Genomic DNA, 22,728 nt, shown 5'->3' with positions numbered 1-22,728 from the left:
CGTGTTCGTCCCCCTCGAGCCGCTGGATGACCTGGGCGTCCGCCTGGTCCTGACTTCCGTCCCTCCTTTCCTTCCCAATGCCACCCTGTTACCTGCCCTCTCTATCCTGGGGAAGCCCATCTCTGTTTTGAGCCCTCTCTCCTTGGGCTGCAAGGACCCCGCCCTCCGTCATGTCCTCTCGTTCCGCCGGCAAGTGCAGCTGCAACTGCCGCCGGCGGCGCGTGACGGAGAGGCGCTTGAGGGGTCCTTTTTGATCCCCTACCAGGGGGCCCATTACCGGGTGCATTATTCCACGGGGGAGGCCCGGTGCTACCTCTGCTGGGTGATCGGGCATGTCCGGAGGGACTGCCCCTTGGCCTGGCAAGAAGAGGCATCCGGGACCCCCAAGCCCCGGCAGGGCGCTGGCCCCGTCATCGCCAGCGCCCCTGGCTGCCCGGCTCCCAAAGCCGCCCCTCCTCCCACTCAGTCCATCACTGCTCCCGCTCAGGCCCAAGGGGCACTCCCCCCAGCACGCCCAGGCGAGCGGGAGAGCCCCGCCTTTCCTGTCTACAATTCGGCAGGGCCCCTAGAGGAGGGTGCGGCAGGGATATTGCCAAGCGTGGGAGAGGGCCTGCCCCAGGGGGACTCTTCCCTCCCTTATTCTGCCCCACCGCTGTCTCCCACGGTCCCTGAGCCATCGGTCTTGCCCCCTGACCCGATCCCTGTTAGCTGGTCCCCCGATGATGCCATGGAGGGCTGGGCCCTAGTCCAGGGGAAGCGGGGCAAACGGAAGGCTTGAGCTCCGGTCCTTTCCACCGATGCGGAAGCCCTCTGGAAGACCAGAAGGGGGGGCGCCGATGCCAAGCCCTCTGCCTTGCCCGTGGGCGCATACCATCCCCTGGTGCCGGCTGGAGAAAACGTGGCTGCACAGGAGGGCAGTACCGTCCCTCCCTTGGAGTCCCTTCCCTCCAAGGACCCCGATGTAGCCCCACCTGCCCCGTTACCATCCGGAGCCCCCGTGAGCCTCAGGGCGAGTGTCGCTTCGGGCACTAGCGGGGAGACCTCCATTTATGAGGAGATCGAGGCCCTGGGTCTGACCCCAGTTACCCAGGGGGAGGACGACCCTCTGCTAGCGGGCCTCGATCTGAGCGACCTCACCCTGGCCCCGCCTGTCCCATGTCCCCTTCCCCTAACCGCTACCTTTGCTCCTGCCTCCGAGGGTTCCCAGGGCTCCTCCATCTGCCCCGCCGTGGGTGGCACCCCGCTGTTAGCCGCCAAGTCCACCGAGGTGACAGCTGGTGCGCTGCGACTGGGACCCGAGCCCCACGGGTTGCCCCTCGAGGGCGTGGGGCGACTGACCTCCTTCCCGGGTGGGGACCCCACCGACGGTGCTGTGACTACTATGCCAGCCGTGGTGCCAGAGCCCAGCATCATAGAGGGCCCCCTGCCCCACCCATACCTCCCAGAGCCTGATCGAGAGGGGCGATTTTCCAACGGCTTGGCTCCTGGGGCCCAGGATCCCACCTTTGCCCCTCTCCCTGGTTCTGCACCCAACCCCTGCTTTGCCCTTACTCTGGATCCCTGCCCTGCCCCTGATGTCAACCCCGCCCCTGTCCCCCCCACCTCCCGTGCTATCATTGCCGCCCCCGGGGGCCGTCATCTCCTCGCTCCTAGAGGATAGCCCCCAGGGAGCGGCTTCTGTATTCCCCAGTCCCGACTCACTAGGGGCTGCTACCTTCCCTCCGCCGCCCCCACTCGAGCCAGGGTTTGAGGGGGGCTGCGTGGCGCCAGCCCATCGGGCGCCACGTCGGGGGTCTGCCCCTTGCCTGCCTGTTTCGGTGGGCCACGGGGCTGTATCAGTAGTCCCTTCGGAGGACAGCTGGGGGCTAGTGGCCCCGGCCCCCCATACGCTGCGGGAGGAGCTGCGGGAGTTCCTTGAGGACGTTCGGGGCTCCTGTAATAAGGTGCAGCTCGCCCTGCAGCGATGGGGGGATTTCCATCTCATCCTCTGGGCCGCGAAGGCCCTTATGGGGGAGGGTAAAAGGACCGGGAAGCAGGCCGCCATGACTTACCAGTGGGTCCGCCTCTTCCGTGACTCCCTAATTACCTATGGCGTAGGTCACGGATTGTTGCGCGGCCCACTGGGAACCGCGAGCGTCCCTGCCGGTGAGGATCTCCCCCAGCCCTCCTCATGGCACCTCTTACCATCATCACGTTAAACACTCGGGACTGTAGGATGGGTCTCCGCAGGTGCCAGGTGCTCTCCTTCCTTCGGGAGGGGGGGTACTCTGTGATTTTCCTGCAGGAGACCCATACGGATCCGGCCGCTGAAGCTAGCTGGCGGCTGGAATGGGGGGACAGGGTCTACTTTAGCCATCTCACAGTTCGTACGGCTGGAGTGGCGACCCTGTTCTCCCCCAACCTACGGCCTGAGGTGCTGGGGGTCGCCGAGGCTGTGCCGGGCCGCCTGCTGCACCTCCGGGTCCGTTTGGAGGGGCTCGTGGTCAATCTTGTCAACGTCTATGCCCCGACATCGGGCCCGGAGCGCCTACGTTTCTTTCAGCAGGAGTCCGCCTTCCTCGGCACTCTGGATCCTCACGAGTGCCTGGTCCTGGGTGGGGACTTTAATATGACCCTCGAGGAGTGGGACCGCTCGGGGACCGAGCAGTGCCCGGCTGCCGCGGACGTCCTCTGGGAGATAGTCGACCATCACTCCCTGGTGGACATCTGGCACGACAACCACCCGGACGACGTCTCGACGTTCACCTTTGTCCGGGTGGAGGCCCGTCGGTCGCGCTACTCCCGGTTGGACCGCATTTATTTATCACGTTTCCATCTTTCACAGGCCCACTCCTCCAGCATCCGGCCGGCCCCATTCTCCGATCATCACCTGGCCACCGTGACGGTCTCTCTCTGTGCAGAGAGGCCGGGGCCGGCCTATTGGCATTTTAATAACAGCTTGTTGGAGGACGTGGGCTTTGTGGCGTCCTTCCGGGAGTTCTGGTTGGCCTGGCGAGGGCAGCGGCGTGCCTTTCCCTCGGCACGGCGGTGGTGGGACCTAGGGAAGGTGCGCGCCCGGCTCTTCTGCCATGACTACACCCGGGGCGCCAGCCGACGGAGGGATGCGGCGATAGGGCAGCTGGAATGGGAGGTCTTAGAGCTGGAGAGGCGTCTGGCCGCCAGCCCCGAGGGTCCATCCCTCTGTGGGGCGTGCCGGGAGAAGCGGGAGGAGCTCTGGGCCCTCGAGGATCATCGGGCCCGGGGTGCTTTTGTTCGATCCCGCATCCACCTCCTTCGGGAGATGGATCGCGGCTCCCGCTTCTTCTACGCCCTGGAGAAAAAGAGGGGGGCCAAGAAGCACATCACCTGCCTCCTCGCAGAGGACGGCACCCCCCTCACGGATCCGGTGGAGATGTGCGGGAGGGACAGGGCCTTCTACGCAGGCCTTTTCTCCCCGGATCTGACCGATCCTAACACTTGCAGAGTGCTCTGGGACGAACTCCCGACGGTCAGTGCGGGCGACCGAGACTGGCTAGAGCTGCCTCTCACTCTGGCCGAGTTCTCGGAAGCCCTCCACTGCATGCCCACCAATAAATCTCCGGGCATGGACGGGCTGACCGTGGAGTTCTACCGCACGTTCTGGGACGTCCTCGGCCCAGACTTAGTTACTGTCTGGGCTGAGTCTTTGCAGAGAGGGGGTCCTCCCTCTTTCGTGCAGGCGAGCCGTGTTCGCCTTATTGCCAAAGAAGGGGGACCTCCGCGATTTACGAAATTGGCGTCCTGTCTCGCTCCTCAGCACGGACTACAAGGTCGTAGTGAAAGCCATCTCGCTGCGGCTAAGGTCCGTGCTGGCGGACGTGATCCACCCAGACCAGACCTACACCATCCCGGGCCGCACCATCTTCGACAACCTATATCTGGTCCGGGACCTTTTGGAACTCGGGTGTAGGGACGGTCTGTCGTTCGCCCTCCTGTCCCTGGATCAGGAGAAGGCGTTCGACAGGGTGGATCACGGGTATCTCCTGGGCACTCTGCGAGCGTTTGGCTTGGGTCCCCAGTTTGTGGGTTTTCTCCAGGTGCTGTACGACTCCGCAGAGTGTCTGGTCAGGCTCAACTGGACCCTGACCGAACCGGTCAGCTTCGGGCAAGGAGTACAGCAGGGGTGCCCCCTCTTGGGCCAGCTGTACGCTCTGGCGATCGAGCCCTTCCTCTGTCTCCTCCGCAGGTTGTCTCGGGGTTGGCGCTACGGGAGCCGGAGCTGCGGCTGGTCCTGTTGGCATACGCCGACGATGTACTCCTCGTGGTCCAGGACCCGGGCAACTTGGCATGGGTGGAGGCTTGCCAGGCTGTGTACTCGGCAACCTTCTCCGCTCGGGTCAACTGGGTCAAGAGCTCTGGCTCGGTGGTAGGGGACTGGTGGCAGGCGAGCTCCCTCCCATCCGTGCTTCAAGCCATCCGGTGGAGCGCGGGTCCGCTGCTCTATCTCGGCATTTACCTTTCTGCCACGCATCCGTCTCCACCGGAGAACTGGCACGGTTTAGAGGGCAGGGTGGTAGAGCGGCTCCGGAGATGGACAGGACTGCTCTGGTGTCTGTCCTTTCGAGGGCGGGCACTGGTGCTCAATCAACTAGTCCTGTCCATGCTCTGGTACTGGCTCAACACCCTGGTTCCGGACCCGGATTTCCTGGCCAACCTCCAGAAATTGATTCTGGAGTTCTTCTGGTCAGGACTGCACTGGGTCTCTGCAGGGGTTCTCCATCTGCCCTTGGAGGAGGGAGGGTAGGGCCTGAAGTGTCTCCGCACTCAGGTCCATGTCTTCCGCCTCCAGGCCCTGAAGAGGCTCCTTTATGGTGCAGATAGTCCGGCGTGGAGCATATTGGTGCACGCCTTCCTGCCCCGCCTCCGAGGGCTCCGATATGACCGGCAGCTCCTTTATCTCCATCCGAGGGGTCTTCCGCGAGACCTCTCCGGGCTGCCGGTCTTCTACCAGGACCTCCTCCGGACCTGGAAACTGTTCGCAGCGACCAGGTCCGTGGCGGCCTCCGTGGGGGAAGATCTCCTCGTGGAACCCCTGCTACACAACCCCCAGCTCCGTGTGCAGGCTCAACCCCCTCGGTGCGCCAGAGGTTGGTCCTGGCAGAAGTCACCAAAGTTGGAGACCTCTTGGACTATGACCGGGGAGACTGGCTGGATCCCCTGATGCTCACTCAGCGCATGGGGCTCTCCAGACCTCGTACTGCCCTGCGCGTACTTCAGGAGGTGAGGGCCGCTTTGCTGCCCGCTGCTCGGATTTACCTCGACCAGGTCCTGCGAGAGGGCGCGCCCCGCCCACCCTCCACCCCAGGCCCTCCGGACCTTTTCATCGGGCTCCTGCCCCGTGGACCCGACTGACCTCCCCGCCCCTTCACCGTGAGCCGGCTAGACCGCGCCAAAACAACATCTTTACACGCTCGTGCTCCAAACTTTTCATGTCCTCACCCTCACGTCCCGCCCTGACACAAAGTGGCGGGACCTCCTGCCACCTCTAGAGGGTGAGGAGCTCCGGTGGGCCAGCCTCTATTCCACCTTAGTCCCGAGGCCCGCCGGGGATATCAGTTGGCGGCTCCTTCACGGGGCCGTGAGCACGGGCGTGTACTTGGCGCGGTTCACCCCAATCCCGGACACCTGCCCCTTTTGCGGCGTGAGGGAAACCCTGGTGCACGTCTATCTGGAGCGCGCCAGGTTGCAGCCCCTATTCCGGCTCCTCACGAATATTTTGTTAAGGTTTTGGTTGCACTTTTCTCCTCACCTCCTTATCTGTGCACTCCCTGTCCATGGCCGCACTAAGTCGCGGGACCTCCTGGTCAACCTCCTCCTGGCCCTGGCTAAAGTGGCCATCTATAAAACCAGGGTGAGGAGGTTGGCCGATGGAGTTTCCTGCGACTGCGGGGCCTATTTCCAATCCTCTGTCCATTCACACTTCCGGGCAGAGTTCCTCTGGGCGGCGTCCACTGACTCCCTTGACGCCTTTGAGGAGCGGTGGGTGCTGTCCGGGGTTCTCTGCTCGGTGTCCCCGTCCGGTTCCCTTCATTTGATCCTTTGACCGCACTCCCGTCCCTGTTCTTCATTAGTTGTCCCCCATAATTATTTGGTTTCCCAGGTCCTGTGGATCTCCCCCTTAGGCTGAGGGGGGATCCTTTAGCAGTGGGCGAGCTTCGCTCACCCACTTCCTGGATCCCAATAAGGCTACTCTGCTGTACCCGGATCCCAATGGGGGCTACTCTGCTGTACCCAACTGGCCTGGGTCTATCACAATATATATCTTCCTACTGTATTTTCCACTGCATGCACCCGATGAAGTGGGTTTTAGCCCACGAAAGCTTATGTCCAAATAAATTTGTTAGTCTCCAAGGTGACACAAGTACTCCTTTTTTTTTTTTTTTTTTAGAAAGAAGAGGTAGAGACAAACAAAAGAGAAGAGTTAGGAAAAACTCACTTGGCAACTGACACATGGAAAGCTAAATCTCCAGAAGAACAGAATGATGAATATAGACTGAAGCACTGTTAATTTATATGGTGCTTGCCAGACATAAATAAGATAGGCATTAAATTGTTTGGAGCAAAGAGCCTAAATAAGACAAGACTAGGGATAACAGTTCAGGAGAGGGAGAGTGTTGGAACTATGAACAAGGAGAAGAATGCATGAGGGATTGCTTGAAGAGGTGGATTTTAATGGAAAGATTTGAAGGAGAGAGAGGGTGCCTGACCAAAGAAGACAAGACTGACCCAGGCATAAAATGCACAATGCATGGAGAGAAAAAGCCTCCATAAGGGTGGCACTGGCAATCAGTCAAAGGGAAGAATCAACCTGAGAGGGATGGTGTATTACTGAAGGAGGTGGTACCCATGAAGCGTGTGTTTCTCACAGGACAGTTTTCTGTGCCAAGGCACTCATGAGCTGTCAGAACATTGTAATCATATGACAACTGTTGCCTTGGCACCCAGTGCGCCCTTTTTCCTGCCCTGGCTGGAAAGATCACCATGGTTCTTTAGTCCGATGAAGTGTATAGATAGGAGAACAGACAGAATGTGGGGGTACAAATCCCACTTGAAACCACCCAATAGCAGCATAAAAACTTCTTATACGAATGGGCCATTACAGGAAAGGAAATGCCAGACACATCTGAAAGTTCGATGCTCACCTGCTTCAGAAGAAAGTTAGGACTTGACTGAATCATCAGCTATATAATATTTGCAAGAAAAATCGCACTACGTCATGCGAGACTTGCACAGTTTTATTTAATTTGCAGGACTGTTTCATATGAAATACACACAGGGACAATATTCATGGTATATGCCTCTAACACATGCAATATATTAGGAAAAGATTAAGAAGATTCCATACAACTGAAGCATTAAATATATTTTTGTATTTTTGCCCAAGCTCTTGGACTTTTGCACTTTTGAAAACTAGGCCTTTAATCTCTGTGCCTCTATTTCCTCATTTGTAAAATGGGGTTAATTACAACTACCTTCCTTACAAGGTTATTGTGAGGCTAACTCATTAACATCAATAAAGTGCTTTGAGATCACCAGATGTAGATATGCAAATTTATTTATTATCATCACCATTAGGATTTGAAAGATCCATTATGCTGATACATTCTTGGATTTTCTGCTGACCTCCCCTGCTAAGTAGATCTGTCTGTGATTAAGCAGTTTTTGGGGTATGAATGATGAAAAACCTTGTTTTGTCATACACTTATTTGTAATTTTTAACATCAATTTTTATATTATAGTTGCCCACATATTTCTCAGTGATGTACAATGTCTCTCTCCCCACCTCCCAATCTGCTCATACTATTCTTATCAAAGTTTCTTTCCCAGTCAGAATAAGATGCATGAAATATTTTGCCAGTGACATTTAGGTTTGCTACTGACCTAAACTCAGACTGTTTCACTATCTACATTTCAAAAATAAAAAAACACAAAACAAAATGTAGATATACAATATGTAATTGGCAAACCTAAAAAGAGAACTCTTTATACTTACTTAATCTCTTTATGATTCACCCATGCCAGCTGTTCATACATATTCTCTTGAAAATGCTACTGTATGTTTGATCACAAGTGGGCATCAAAATATTCAAATATTTTTAGTAAAACATACATAAGCCTTTATGTAAGAATGACAATAAAACGTTAACTATGTTGAGCTCTTGTTTTATTTGTGAGATCTGTGGGAATACTTCTCAGAAACGCATTACAGTTGTTTAAAGGAACAGTATTATTTTTAAGCGAACAGTTTCATTTTGTGGCTTAATATAATTTTATTCTGAGGAAACGGATATTTCAATAACTAAATTATATTCCACTTTCCACAAACTAAACCTGTCACAATATTTGAGCTAACCAAACTATGCCCTGATCTGAAGCCCACTGAAATCAATGGCAGTCTTTCCATTGACTTAATGAGCTTTAAGTCAGGTCCATGGTGAATTTCTAGCATCACTGATGTGACTAAGGGTATGTCTACACTGCAGTCGGTGGTGTAGCTGCAGCTCAGGTACGCACACCTGCACTAGCTATAATTTAGCTAGTGCAGCTAACGCAGCAGTGAAGATGTAGCAGCATGGGTTAGCAATGCAAGTATGTACCAGAGTTCCGGGCAGACTTGTACAGCCTATGCTGTGGGCCGTGCCACTGCATCTTCATTGCTATTTTTAGCTGCTCTAGCTAGATTAAAGGTAGTTCAGCTATGCCTACATGAGCTGCAATTGCATCTCCGATTGCAGTGTAGACATATCCTGAGTGTCACAGCAGGCTCTGGGTCAAGCAGTATGTTCAATTTAATCAGCCATCTTCATTTCATCTATAATATTTCACTGCACTCCTAGTACAATTTTTTATCAAATTTTCAGATAACTAGTAAGAGGGTAGCACAGATAAAATAATATGGTGAAACACTAAACCCTTAAAATAAGATTTAAAAGGCCTACCTGGTTTTCTGCCATTTATCAATTGCCTAATGTAGGTCCCTCTCCAATTGCTTTGCAGTTTAAGCACTGCAGATTCTTCTTCAGAAGTTGGAGTTCTGTTCTGCCAAGCCACAGGAATATTTAGCTCTATCACCTCTGAAAGAAAAAGAACAATGAAAAGTACTGTAAATAGGGTGTGACGTGAAGGCTACAAGCACTATAACTGCTTGAGAGTTAAACAACTATGTGAGCTATATTCCAGAAATGCCTTGATTTGCTCATAAAGCTTCCATTTATGCTATTCCATCATCCTGTTATAAATTTTACTATATAAGAACCAATGTAAGTTAAAGCACTGTTTTCAAGATATAACCAAGTGGGGACATATATTTATTGTGTAATTAAATGATGTTGTTATGCAACTGCTATACTAATGTCATGGGTCAAATTTGTCCAGCTCAAAGTGATTTGGTAAGCTGGTATTTCTCCTTAGTGGGAGCCATCTTGTGTCACAGCATTTAATTTAAGTCTCTTGTTCTAGCTGGAAAATAACCTACAAAATATTAACCAAATATAAACTGATGGAGTGATGTCAGATTCTACAGACAGACTGAAACAAGAGCGCCAAAAGGTAGGACGTGCCTGTATTAATCTGAATGGTTTTGTTAACTATGAAGCCTAACAATTTGAACATCAACATTGTTTAAATGCAAAAAATTCAACTCAACCTAAATGAGGGAGCCACAATTTTCACCTCCATAATAACAAAAAACATTTCCCCACAAAGAATTCTGTTACTGATCTGAGTCTTGTGTTTTACTCACATATTTCACATATTTGGGAGGCCAGTCACACCTGCCTGCATATCAGGTAAAATCTCAGGCATAACTGGAGAGAATGAAAGATTCCCCTGCCAAACACCATTTGGCTTAGGGAACAATGCCCTGGGTTTAGAGTCAGGAGACCATGGGTTCTGGTCTCCCCTCTTCTACTGAATACTGTTAATTTTTCACAGCCCTTATTACTGTCCAAGCTTTCATATACCTATTCCAAGAAGCAGACCACTAACAAATAAGGTAGAAGGACACTTCAGACAGGTCTCTAAATGACAGAACCTGGTCTTATCCACTCAGGTACACTGCGTTTCAAAATGAATATGCGCTTCTCTATCCTGACTGCAACTAATACTTTCGCCTCTAGACCACATTACCTCCCACAATCAACAGTTGAATCCTGATACTGTTGTGGAATGTTGGGTCTCATAAATAGTTGTGTAACTCACTGGCAAACTACTGTGTTGTTCCTGCTGTCCCCCCCAGAGGCTGATCAAAAGAGAGGATAACAGTATACTTCTACTACCAGCAGGTTTATTATCTCAAGGTCAGTGCAACAGACCTAACAGTCCTGGCTTAAACCCTGCCTACCACCCAAATAGGGGGAAGGAAGATCAAGTAATTAAAGACTATGTTATCATTCACATGCAAAAGGGGACAGAGTTAAGGTTGCAAAGATGATATTTTATGGTATTTCCTAAAGTTTGAATACTTGACTTTGCAACCTATAACATTTTTGGTAGGCTGAGCTGGCAGGCTGTAGGAGGAGCAGGAACATGGTCTCTATCCCTGAACCTGTAGCAATTCTACAGGCTACTGCCACTAAACCTAAATTTTATTGCTATACCATCTAAGCTGTTCCTCTTTTTCTCTTTGCTGTTTTATCATTTTCAACTCAATACCCTCCCCTTCACTATACCCATTTGGTGCCACGGGCAGAGGAGCCTGAGCAGTAGCATTGGGACAGCAGAGGTAACACAGCCAGTCAATGCCATTGACTTGAGTGTAGGGCCTCAGTTATCTCATCCAATAAATCTATAGTGTCGCCTCTTAAATTAGCAGGAGTAGCCTGAAGTAATTATAATTATGGAAATCATTTTATATTGCAAAACACCGTGTCTAGAACTAAATTGGAACATTGTGTTAATGTTTATTATCTTATTTGTACTTTTGTTAATACTAGCTGTCCCTTTAAGAACAGGACAAGGTTCTTGATTGTACAGTGGGTTTGCAGGACAGCGATGTGTGGGTGGTTTTTGCCCGCGTGTTGAGAATATGGAAGTCTCTGCCTGTGTAAGCTCTAAAAACGTTAGAACTTTATTTAACAACTTATCTTTCAAGTAAGTAAGCCGCATTCTAAATGGTGTAACACGGTAGGGGGCTGAATGCTTTAGGGCACTGCTAATTGGCTACAAAGCCTTCCACCTGCAGATCACCAGTTTGAAGCCAGCCATCCTCAGATAGAAGCCACAAGCATCATTTAGATTTTAATTCCTGTTGAGAACAGTTTGATGGGTCTTAGTTCCAGCTCACATGTCACAAACTCACTCTTATGCTAAAGGCTTGTCTTACATGGTGGGGCAATGGAGGGGGGTAATTTTTAATGTGCACTAACGTGTTGTTTATTAATTGGTCCATGTAGACCCTGCTGATGTACTTTAATGTGATGCTGTTTGAAACAGTACTACTTTCAAGCATGCTAGGGAATCTTTGGTTCTTTTAAAAGAAACTTTTTGGTATTTTATTCAAGATGACTTTTTGTTTCAAAATTTCCTTTAATTTTATTTTAGAAATTTCAGACTATGTGTTTTGTTCACCCCAAAATTATTTTCATATTTATTTTTTGGAATTTCCAGTGAACCAAAAACCCATCATTTGCCCAGTTCTGTCTAGGATGTGGATAAGATTATTGTAGCTCATGTCTTGACTTCTAGACGAGGAAATATCTAAAGAGGCTTTCTACATAATTGTACTCACAAAAATATATTTTCTATACAGATTCTAGCCAGAGCATAGTGAACTTTGTCTTTGAACCAACAAGACTTTGCCCACAAGAAAGAAGTGTATGTTTTGGGTTGTACCTAAAAGATTCTCAAGAGTCTGAGATTTTAAGATACTATAAGGTTGAATTTTCTTTTGTTAATAGGAATTTGTGAGTCAAAAGGAAAATGTATTACTTATTCAAGAGACTGGAATTGAAAGAGAGGAGTTAGAACCCGTATTGGATATTTATGAGCATAGCCAGGGACATTGAAATTCTGCAACCACAACATTTGCAATGGAATCCACCCTTTGCTTGTACACAATCTAGGCAGGCCCTTTTAAAAATCACTATTCTTTTGAGTCATCATGGCTGTGAAGAAAACCTTACAAATGTTAACCAAGTATAAATGTGTAGTCTGACTGAGTCTGCAGACAGTCTAAAACAAAAACCCATATGTGAACTGCCCCATTTATCTCAAAGGAATCTTGTATTGAATCCTATGGATGACAATTTAAATGTCATTATTGTGACACAGGGTTAGCAAAATAATTTCTTAATCACAGTCATTATACTCTTAAAAAGCACTACAGCATTTCAGATCTTTGCAAAATAACTAACATCCTGAGCTGCCCCCTTCATCCCAGTCTGATCTTGCCCCTTCTGTGAGTCTGAGGTCTTGTCAGAGCTTCAGGCTAGGTAGACTTCAGTCAGTTGTCTTGCATGTGTGACAATCAGCCCTTGTAACTGGGAAGCCTCCCCTTTAAGGGCCACAGGCCTGGGGCCAACCAGCTTTGTTCAATTATCAGACCCAGCTGGGAAGTGAGTAAATGATTATACAAACTAACAAATGGCTCATTTGAGAGAGCTACTACAGGAAGATAGTGTCCTGCATTAGTCCCTGAGAAAGACTATTCTCCTGCCAATTTTTCAGTTTATCACTATTTCTGGCTTAATATGTGACTATATACATATAAACTATATGCATAAAAGTCACACCAAAAAGGTATTTAGGTTGCAAAGTAAACCACTTGAAAGTTAGGAAATGCCAGAATTACAGTTGCCTGTAATTCTGTGCAAACCTTATTTTACCCCTTTGTGCATCCTGCCTGCGGACTGAGTGAGATAGGGGATTCTGAGGGTTTCTATGATGGCAAACGTTAGGCAATCTAAGTATAGGGTATGTGACCAGCTTCCCCTGAATAGAAATGAACAGATAAATCTGAATAAAATGATTAATAATATCAGCACAGTACCTGAAGATACATTGTCTTCCATGGGAGCATCGTTGGCTTTCAAATCCAAAGTGAAGGATCTGAAAGCGAATTTAAAATTGGAAGGAACCTTATTACCTAATACTTGTTGGATCAAATGCCCAAAAGCATTATTGAAAACCTAAAATTAAAAAGAGGAAAAAATTCAGACAACCATTTATTTTGTCAAGAAAGCAGATTTATATATTTCTTTGATCATTAATATTCTATACAGAATATTCCACAAATGTTTGTTTGTTTTTTCCATTTCAAAACCTATGCCTTGGAGCTCCCATTTTGCACAAATACATATGACAAACACTTCTCTCTAGAGACCTAGATAGAATATTTTCCAATTTCTTGCTCCTGAAACTTTTATCTTACTCTGTAGTACCATATTCATTTTAAATTTAAAACATTCACTTATGAGATGGCTAACATATTTATTCCTATAGGACTTGGATTCTTTATCATAAAATGGCACATGGGTTATTAAAACGTTTGGCTACCTGTGTATACCAGAGATGAACCTGAACCGAAACTCTGATTCCGACTTCCTCCCCTAATTCTGAACATTGGAGAGGTTTGAATCTGGCATCACTTTCACATGCAACTACTGTGAATTGGACTGGCTTCTTTCTGTTTTGTATCAGTGATTGTAAAAAATTGAATACCTACTTCTAATGAGTAATCTAACTGATTAAATATGCATCATCGTTTCCATAAGCTGTTCGGTACGTGGATACAAGTCACACAAGTTGAAATCAATGTACAAAGTGTTGTGTTCGATAAAAAATAAATCAGGATAGAGTTACTCTATTTCTGTAAACATTTTTGGGAAAATATTTGTTAGGTTGCAAAGCTAAATTCCAATTATAGTCAACAGTAATATTGCTGGTTTCAATTATAATCACTTTGATATCTCTAGTGGCTGCTATTACATTAGAAAGTTCTATGTTAAAAGCATGATTATTTTTTGTTTTGAAGAAAGATCTAGCATTAAATACATGCATACAACATTTAAGGGAAAATATAAATAATAAAAAACAGGGAAATGTTGTGACTATGAAAAGAATCTGACTTGTCTTCAATAACAGAAAGCCAAATCAATTTTTTCCTGAGACATCAATCTGAGACACAGTAGGGAATTATGCTGTGTATTGCCTTCTGAACTTCAGTTAGTCTCTTTGCTTTCATATCCTGAATTAGATCTCAAAAAGCTGATGAATTTTGAAGTTTGAAATATGCAGTGCCAAACTGCCAAAACACAGTCTCCGATTTTAGCATGTACTGTTCTGCATATATTATAATTTGGATATAAAAAGGAAAGGCAATTTCTGTTTGTATTTGTAAATTCTATCATTTGCACATGCAAGTTATAATGGATTTCAAACCATGCATGCAGAATAAGAGGCAGAGTAGGAGACCCCTTTGAAAATTTGGCTAATAATAATAATAATAATTAATTTATAATAATAATAGCAGCTTATTTGAAGAAGAGAATGAATGTTAACATATATACTCTTTTATATTGTGAAGTCCTTTAGAAAAAGCAGATTACTAGAACCATTACCTTAAAATGTTCTCTTGCTATTCCTGTACCATGGAGGCTCTGAGGGAAGTGAGTTAGTTCCAGCTCCTTCAGGGCCTTGGAAAGTTCAGGCTCACTGCTGAAATTATTAATCACATTTCCAATAGCTTTCAGGATAACTGTAGCCTGTTCTATAAACCGGTAGCTCTCCTGGGGAGAGAGAACATTCTAGCTTGTGGAAGGGAAATGCTATCAGTTTATCAGATAATGAAGAATATAAAAATACTATGCATTGATGATTATTCTTTTGTACCAAGCACTGTAGAATGTTCAGTCAAAATTAAGATGCATGTTTATACTGTAAAAAAAATAAGTGAAGGCTTCTCCTAGCTAAAATACACATTGTGACATAATGTTGGTTAATCCCATCCATATATTCTTAGAGGAGTATTTGTATTTGGTTGAATACCATATCAAAGTGAATGCTGCATGTAGCAGGATTAACCTTCACCTGAATTTCAATGCGAGACCCTAGAGACTCAACTGGGAGTGGCACTCTAGAGACTAGCTGCTCCTCTTGCAAAAATCTGTGGAAAGACCACCACAGGAAGCAACTGCAGTTTTACATTGTTTTTATGGCCAAGGAAGTTCACCCACAGAGTCTCCCTTTTGTAAAGAGAAGGGGGACAAGTTGAAAATGTTGCTCTTTTTTTTCTTAACATATCAAGTTCTCAGGTTTAATCTAACTTCCTAAATATCTGTAATATTGCATAAGCTACTTTAATATTCTATTATCAGAGCCCTGCAATTATGTAGCGGTGCAAATGGCTGCAAAATTTCCCCTTTTAAAATTTTTTTGCACAACTCTGCTTTCATTTAAAAAACTCCCAAAGTCTCTGGCCCAATCAATTGTAAAGGAAACCTTGAAAACATGGACTGAGTGTAACTAATGAAGAGACATCTGTCTGGACGGACAAACAACCTAACCAACAGCTCTGAGAAAGTGTTAACTGCTCCCCAGGACCTCTAATCACAGCTATCACACAGCCCTTTGAATCAATAGTTCATTTTAAGAACAAAAGCTATTCTGGGGCCTACTGGTCATTTTGCAACCATATGGGGGGAAATGTATTCATCTGACCGACAGTTTGCATCACTAAGTAAGCATTTTTAACCTATCTTAATAATCTTTACATGCATTTTATGACTATCAGAGCTGCATGCTGCAAAAGGGAAGACAATACACTACCTCCAATTTAAATATTTCCACTACATTCTTTAATATCCAATTATCTATTGGCACATGAATGAATTTTCAGCTATTTTATGTGAAACACAACAACATCCAATGCCTGCTTATACGTTTACATCACATAGCTATAATAATGCCCATCTTCATATGCATCTCTCTCCCTCACACTTCCAATATCTCAGAACTGTTTCTCTTGCTTCCATATATATTTGGAATTTATATTATATTATTCAGTAAAATCTACTATAAATAGAGATGTGACATTATTTACATTAAGATTTACATTTCTTTTTGTGAAAATACTAAGAAAAGTGATTTTTAAACAAATTACTTGTAGTCCATCTCCTTCTGCACAACTCAGAGAATTTTCTTGCATATCCTCCAAACTCAAAATTCAAGAGAAAAATTAGATCCGTCTGCAGTAAAGAATGGTCAATGACTTGTAATAATATTGCACACGTTGTTATGGTAACATGTACCTTGTCAAGATTTGGCATAACAGTATCCTCTTCACCAAACACACATGGCACCATGCTACACAGATGGATATGGTGCCCTATGGGGGAACTTGCAGTAAAGATTAATACATGTCGCCTACATAAAAAATAAAATATAACAAAAAAGAAAAGCATTCTCTTTTAGAACAGTGGTTCTTCACCCTTTTCATTCAGTGGACCAGCTTCACAACAGTGAAATTCTTTTCTGGCCCACCTCTCCTTTTAAGCCTCAATTGCTAATTACTTGGTTCTCAAATAAGTAAGTGAGCAGAGCATGAGGAAAGGCTCCTAGAACTACTGGTGAGGTTATAATTACAGGTTGTAACCTGAGATGCCACTGTTTTAGATTTATTTTCTGCTTTAGTTTGATTACATGTGGTTTTTATAACATAGAACAACATATTGCTGTAGTATTTCATAAGGATAGAGCATAAACTCTTTAAGTCAGGGACTGTGCCTTCTTTTGGGTTTGTACAGTGTTTTCCGAACACTGACTGAAACAAATAATAAATAATTATAAGAAGAATTTAAAAGCAAAGACCACAGCTGGTTACATTTAAGTTTATACATCTGATCTGGAAAATCCAAAGTAAGAGTCCAGTGTCCAAGTTATTCGTTACCTTAATCAAAATTGCTATAAGGACATACACACAAATAAGAAAATTTAAATATAAAACCAGATTAGAATAAAACCACTTTTATGCAATAATTCTGGGCCCAATCCATTCAAGAATCAGCTGGTGATTCACAGAAGTTCAGTGTGCCCCCTTGGGAACTACAGCTAATTCCAGTTTTGAAAGGAAGAAGAATTCTTTCTTGTGTTTACACAAGACAGGATCAGGCACTCAGCACCATATTCTTCCTTTCTCTTGTGAATGGTGGTCTGAGAACTTCTTTGGTTAATAGCTCTTTAACAAAGGCCTGGCAACAAGAATAAAGGAGGATCCACGTGGTCCAAAGCTTTTAAAATTTGCTTTTTTCAATTGCAACTGGTTGGGGAGGAAGAGTACACCACTTCCTAGCAATCATGTGGACTGTGGGAGGAAAGCTTCCACTTGGATTCCCAAGTAATTTTTCTTTTTGAATGAAATGGAAACTGCTCCACAGAGTGAGTCCTAAGCCCACTTCTACTCCCATGCCCGAGATTGACGTGTTGTAAATGCTACATAATTAATTATTCCTTGCGGCATGATTGCAAATTGTGGAGGATGGGGAATCAGAGATGTAGTGGCATGGGTGGGGAGCTTATCTGTAATAGATTCCTGCTTCTCAGGTAGCTCAAACTTGCAGTTGCAGAAATATAAAGATTTGTTCATTGATTTAGAGTCCTGCATAAGGCTAACTTTTCTGCTGAAATTTCTGACAGTGCAGTCCCGCACAGAACTTGATTCTCCAACTTTCAAAAACTGCACAACTCAGAAGGATGCAGGTGCTGAATAATCTGTCCATAAGCCAGTTCAATCAGGGATTCTGATGTATATGTTTTTTTCCAGCTGAAGTTCGTTTTACTGCCATTTGTCCCAAATGAAATCCATTTTAATATTTTAAATCAGTTTAGAGAAAAAAGGGAGCACTGTTCAACTTTGTTGACTTAATACCAGATATATAACAGGTCTTTGTGTTTACCTTTCTGTTGCTTTGAAATCCTCTTTGATTTCCATTTATAATTTTTTGGATGGACATACAGGACATGACAGATATATATTATTTTGTTCAAGTTTTATAGGTACTTTTTGTAATATTGTAAGTTTTTGATATCGTTATATATATATATGTCTTCTTTTAAATAAAATAATCTACACAAGAAAAAAGAAGCTAAAAGTTCACAGCAGCAGTCCTTCTTTGTTCATTTTAATGTAATCTTTTTTAAACTAAACTAAACTGGCAATTCTTTATTTTTTGAGAACCAAAAGCTTTGAATTATCCAGCAATTCAGTCCTTGTGGCAATACACCATGTATTGTTTCTTTCATTGCAAACATTTTAAGAGACTAGCAGATTTCTAAGGATGAAGGGGATGGTATGGCGTTATCTTTTCTTTATTTTTACAGCTAAGGAACTGCTTTAAACCAGATATATAGGGGTATATGCCAAGAGAAGTGAATCCCACAAAGCATCAATGTCATGGTTTCCTAATAGTTTTAAGTTGGAATTTTAAAGAACTATACAAAGGTATAGCTAGATTATTTGGGAATTTATGTCCCTTCATGTTTCATAAATTTCATTTCAAGAAGAGTTACAATACTGGCTACAGAATCATACTTCAGTAAAAGTTTTAATTAAAATGAGTGTTGGAGAGAGCTGCTAATACCTCAGCCAAATTTCTGAAGCCTTCTATATAGAAACAACTTGCCTAGACAGAATGTATTTCAGTTGTTTTTTCTAGAAAAACTAGTGGGACTACTCATACGAATAACTGCTCAGCAAAGAGAGAGTAAGAGATTCACAGACTGACACACTATTTAAAAAACTTTAGTAATAATCCTTAAATCCAAATAAACATTGTAATCTTACTAAAACTTGGGAAATCCTAGAAATTTTATGCAAATTCAACATTCAAATATTTGCAAATAATTAACCGTTCCAGATTCAGTTATGTAAATTCTATCCTTAAGGCAACAGCAGGTCTTTAAGTGCTAGAGGGAATTTAAAAAAAGGCCAGTACACACCCTGGGGGAAGGCTTAGCATAGCAGCTTTGGTTGCATACGTATGTATCTTTAGCACAAGTTGTCCAGTAGCCACACTTTTCCAAGAGAAACTTTCAACAGTAAGCATGCCCTGTGGTACACCAGAACCTTCTTTTTGTGTCACTGTAAGAAAAACAATTAGAAAAATAAAGTTAGCAGAGCAATTGATACAAATATCATGATGCAGAACTCAGGATCACATTTTGGTCATCAAAGCCCATAAAAAAATAAAGGGACTATTTGTAAATTGATATACACCAGTGGTGCCTACACCAGCTAAGTGCCCTAGTCAGCCACAGAAGTTGCCTACTCTTAATGGTAGCTCTGGGAGAAATACAGCAGTTTTTCCAGTTAACCGGGTTCAAAAAAGAACTAAATAAGTTCATGGAAGATAGGTCCGTCAGTGGCTATTAGCCAGGATGGGCAGGGATGCAAAACCATGTCCTGAAGTGTCCCTAGCCTCTGTTTGCAGAAGCCGGGAATGGGTGATACAGGATGGATCACTTAATGATTACCTGTTCTGTTCATTCGCTCTGAGGTACCTGGCATTGGCCACTGTCAGAAGACAGGATACCGGGCTAGATGGACCATTGGTCTGACCCAGTATGGCCGTTCTTATGTTCTTAATCAATATACAAAGATAGCACATAACGGCGGTTATGTATACACTCTACTCTGAGGGCAATATTCAGAAGTGATGTGTTAGGAGGAGGTATAAATTAGATCCCTTTGCACTCATTTGGGGTACATTTACACTTTGAGTGTAAATTCCTGCTCAAGGAGCTACACTCGTACTAACTCTGATTGAGTCAGAATGCTAAAAATAGATTGTAGATGCAGTGTCGTGAGCAGGAGCAGGTTCTAGCTTCCCCAAGTATGTACCTAGCATCTCAGATGGGCTCAGACTTGGGGTAGCTAGCCCCTCCTGTCACCGTTGCTACACATTATTTTTAGTAACTTAGCTGGCGCAGAGTTAGTGTGGGTACATCTCCTCAAGATGGAATTTACACCACCAGCTCAAAGTGTAGACATAACCTTAGACTCCCACAGAACTACTTGGACCTGCTTTATCCTGTGTAAGAGGGTCTAACACATGGGTGTAATTACACCTTCTTTTGTGGTTCCTTGGCATGTAACTTACATGCACTCAAGATATGTCTAGACTAAGGTTTATAGGCCTGTTTAACTCAAGTTGACTGCCAATTAACTTAACTAACATATTTTAAAATATTAATCTAGATATTTTACAGACATTTGTGATTTACCCAAGGCGGAGCCCTAGGGTATCAAGATGAGTCTGCTGTAAACAGATTCAAGAGTGTCCAAACAGGGATTTGCATCAGTTTAACTGAATTGCTTTGAAAACCAATTTTAGTTAAATCAGTGCAATTATTGCATGTAGACCAGCCCAAAGATAGAACAGTTTGCAAGAAGAGAAAACCAGGCAGAAATGACACAGGAAATGAAATGAAATCCATACTAGAAAGATGTCATAAATATAAAGGGAAGGGTAAACACCTTTAAATCCCTCCTGGCCAGAGGAAAAACCCTTTCACCTGTAAAGGGTTAAGAAGCTAAGATAACCTTACTGGCACCTGACCAAAATGACCAATGAGGAGACAAGATACTTTCAAAGCTGGGGGAGGGGGAGGAAACAAAGGGCTCTCTCTGTGTGATGCTTTTGCCAGGACCAGAGCAGAAATGCAGGTCAGAACTCCTGTAAAGAGTTAGTAAGCAATCTAGTTAGATATGCGTTAGATTCTGTTTTGTTTAAATGGCTGATGAAATAAGTTGTGCTGAATGGAATGTATATTCCTGTTTTTGTGTCTTTTTGTAATTTAAGGTTTTGCCTAGAGGGATTCTCTATGTTTTGAATCGGATTACCCTGTAAGGTATTTACCATCCTGATTTTACAGAGGTGATTCTTTTACTTTTTCTTTAATTAAAATTCTTCTTTTAAGAACCTGATTGCTTTTTCATTGTTCTTAAGATCCAAGGGTTTGGGTCTGTGTTCACCTTTGAAAATTGGTGAGGATTTTTATCAAGCCTTCCCCAGGAAAGGGGGTGTAGTGCTTGGGGGGATATTTGGGGGTGGGGGGCGGAGACGTTTCCAAGTGGGCACTTCCCCTGTTATTCTTTGTGTAACACTTTGGCAGCTTTTAACCTAAGCTGGTAAGAATAAGCTTAGGGGGTCTTTCATACAGGTCCCCACTTCTGTACTCTAGAGTTCAGAGTGGGGAAGGAACCTTGACAAAAGGTATGGGCAAAAAGTGAATAGCAAATGATTAAACATCGTAAACAACTCCTTAAGAGGCATTGTTCATAAAAAGGACACATGGAAAAAAAGTGTTTTCAATCAGTGTGGAGCAATAGAAAAGCACCACTGTGGCATAGCCAAGTGTTTTGCAAGATCATTTCCTAGAGTCAACTTGCTCTGTTTAATGCCTGCCAAATTACCATATAGTGAACACATATTGGTAAGCAGATCTGTTGTGACTCATGATTCATTGTACCCTCAGTAGCTAAGAGAAAAATCTCACGATACTATGGACATAGCATGTGTCAATACTGCAGGACAGAGAACTCTAAAATATCCAAAGGGAATATTGCAGTTCTAGGCACTGAGTGTCACCTGCTCCATACAAGACCAAAAAAAGAAAAAGCATGTTTCAAAAGAAGACAGTTAAGATAAAAGAGTCTTTAGCAGTTGAGAACAATCAATATTAGCACACTTTTTTCTTTGTATTGATCTTACCTCCAGAATCTCCCCAGCGTACTAATGCAGAAAAACTAACTAGGATTTCAATAGGCTTCAAACTGTCCACAAATAAATAATAGAAGACTCGATCATCTGTAAACTAAAGGTGGAAAAGGGTATTCATGTTTAATTTCTGTTGAATTAGTCTTTTACAATTTTTTATTTAAAGTTCAAACTTTGTGACTCAATGTACATATGTAAAACAAGCAGTTAATTGTTACCAGTGCTTCTAACAGAGCTTCAAGTTTCATTTACCTATTAATATTCATCTTTCATTCTACAGATTAGAGAAAAAATAGTTTCTGTAATAGAAAATGTACCTACATCTTATGCACATCTTCCCTCTGTACCACCAATTTAATTAAACCCTGCTTACCTATTAGTATTTAATAAGGGACTAACATAGTTATTGTTATGATATTTTAAAAGTATGAAGCATCCGAGATATTGTTCTACAATTTGCCAACTCTAATTAATTCCAACAAACTTGTAAGATATACAGTATCATGAATATTTTTGATTTGTAGCTTGTAGCATACAATTTATTTTGCATAATTATGATTTTTACGTTGCAAAAATAATAAAATATGGCAGCACTTTATTTACAACTTTAATGCATAAACATCAGAAACAGCAATGTGTACTGCACCATTCCTATAAAATACTCCAATTTAAACTTCATTTCATTGTCTCTTTCATTTCTTCTTAAATTGGAGTGTTTCTCACATCCATAACTGTAAATATTAGCAATTTGATACTGAGATATTAGGAATATTGGCATGTGTTCAGATCAAAGCTAGATGCACTTCAGGAAGATATGTTTTACCCCAAATACAAGTTATTGGGCTCAATACAGGGGCAACTGGGTGAAATTTAATGGCCTATGATATATAGGACATCAGATTAGATGATGTAATGGTCCTTCTGACTTTAAAAATCTATAAATCTATGAAATTACAGTACAAAAGTGTTATCCCATATGGCTGATATTTAATTTGCC

At 44.2% G+C, this 22,728-nt stretch overlaps 1 protein-coding gene across 3 annotated transcripts in view; it reads right to left on the bottom strand.

Annotated features, from left to right (window-relative positions):
- ADGB (androglobin) overlaps positions 1 to 22,728 on the bottom strand; it is a 226,004-nt gene that overhangs the window by 86,478 nt on the left and 116,798 nt on the right. For all 3 annotated transcript variants that reach the window (XM_048844305.2, XM_048844306.2, XM_048844307.2), the window contains 6 exons: positions 21,726 to 21,828; positions 18,952 to 19,093; positions 16,266 to 16,380; positions 14,577 to 14,744; positions 13,007 to 13,145; positions 8,958 to 9,092 (listed from right to left, as the gene is read on the bottom strand). In XM_048844305.2, the coding sequence (XP_048700262.2) occupies positions 8,958 to 9,092; positions 13,007 to 13,145; positions 14,577 to 14,744; positions 16,266 to 16,380; positions 18,952 to 19,093; positions 21,726 to 21,828 (802 nt within the window). The remainder of the gene's footprint in view (positions 1 to 8,957; positions 9,093 to 13,006; positions 13,146 to 14,576; positions 14,745 to 16,265; positions 16,381 to 18,951; positions 19,094 to 21,725; positions 21,829 to 22,728) is intronic.

The sequence above is a fragment of the Caretta caretta genome, chromosome 3 (assembly GCF_965140235.1).
Source record: "Caretta caretta isolate rCarCar2 chromosome 3, rCarCar1.hap1, whole genome shotgun sequence".
NCBI classification, from domain to species: Eukaryota; Metazoa; Chordata; order Testudines; family Cheloniidae; genus Caretta; species Caretta caretta.
This window is presented reverse-complemented; position numbering and strand designations above follow the sequence as displayed.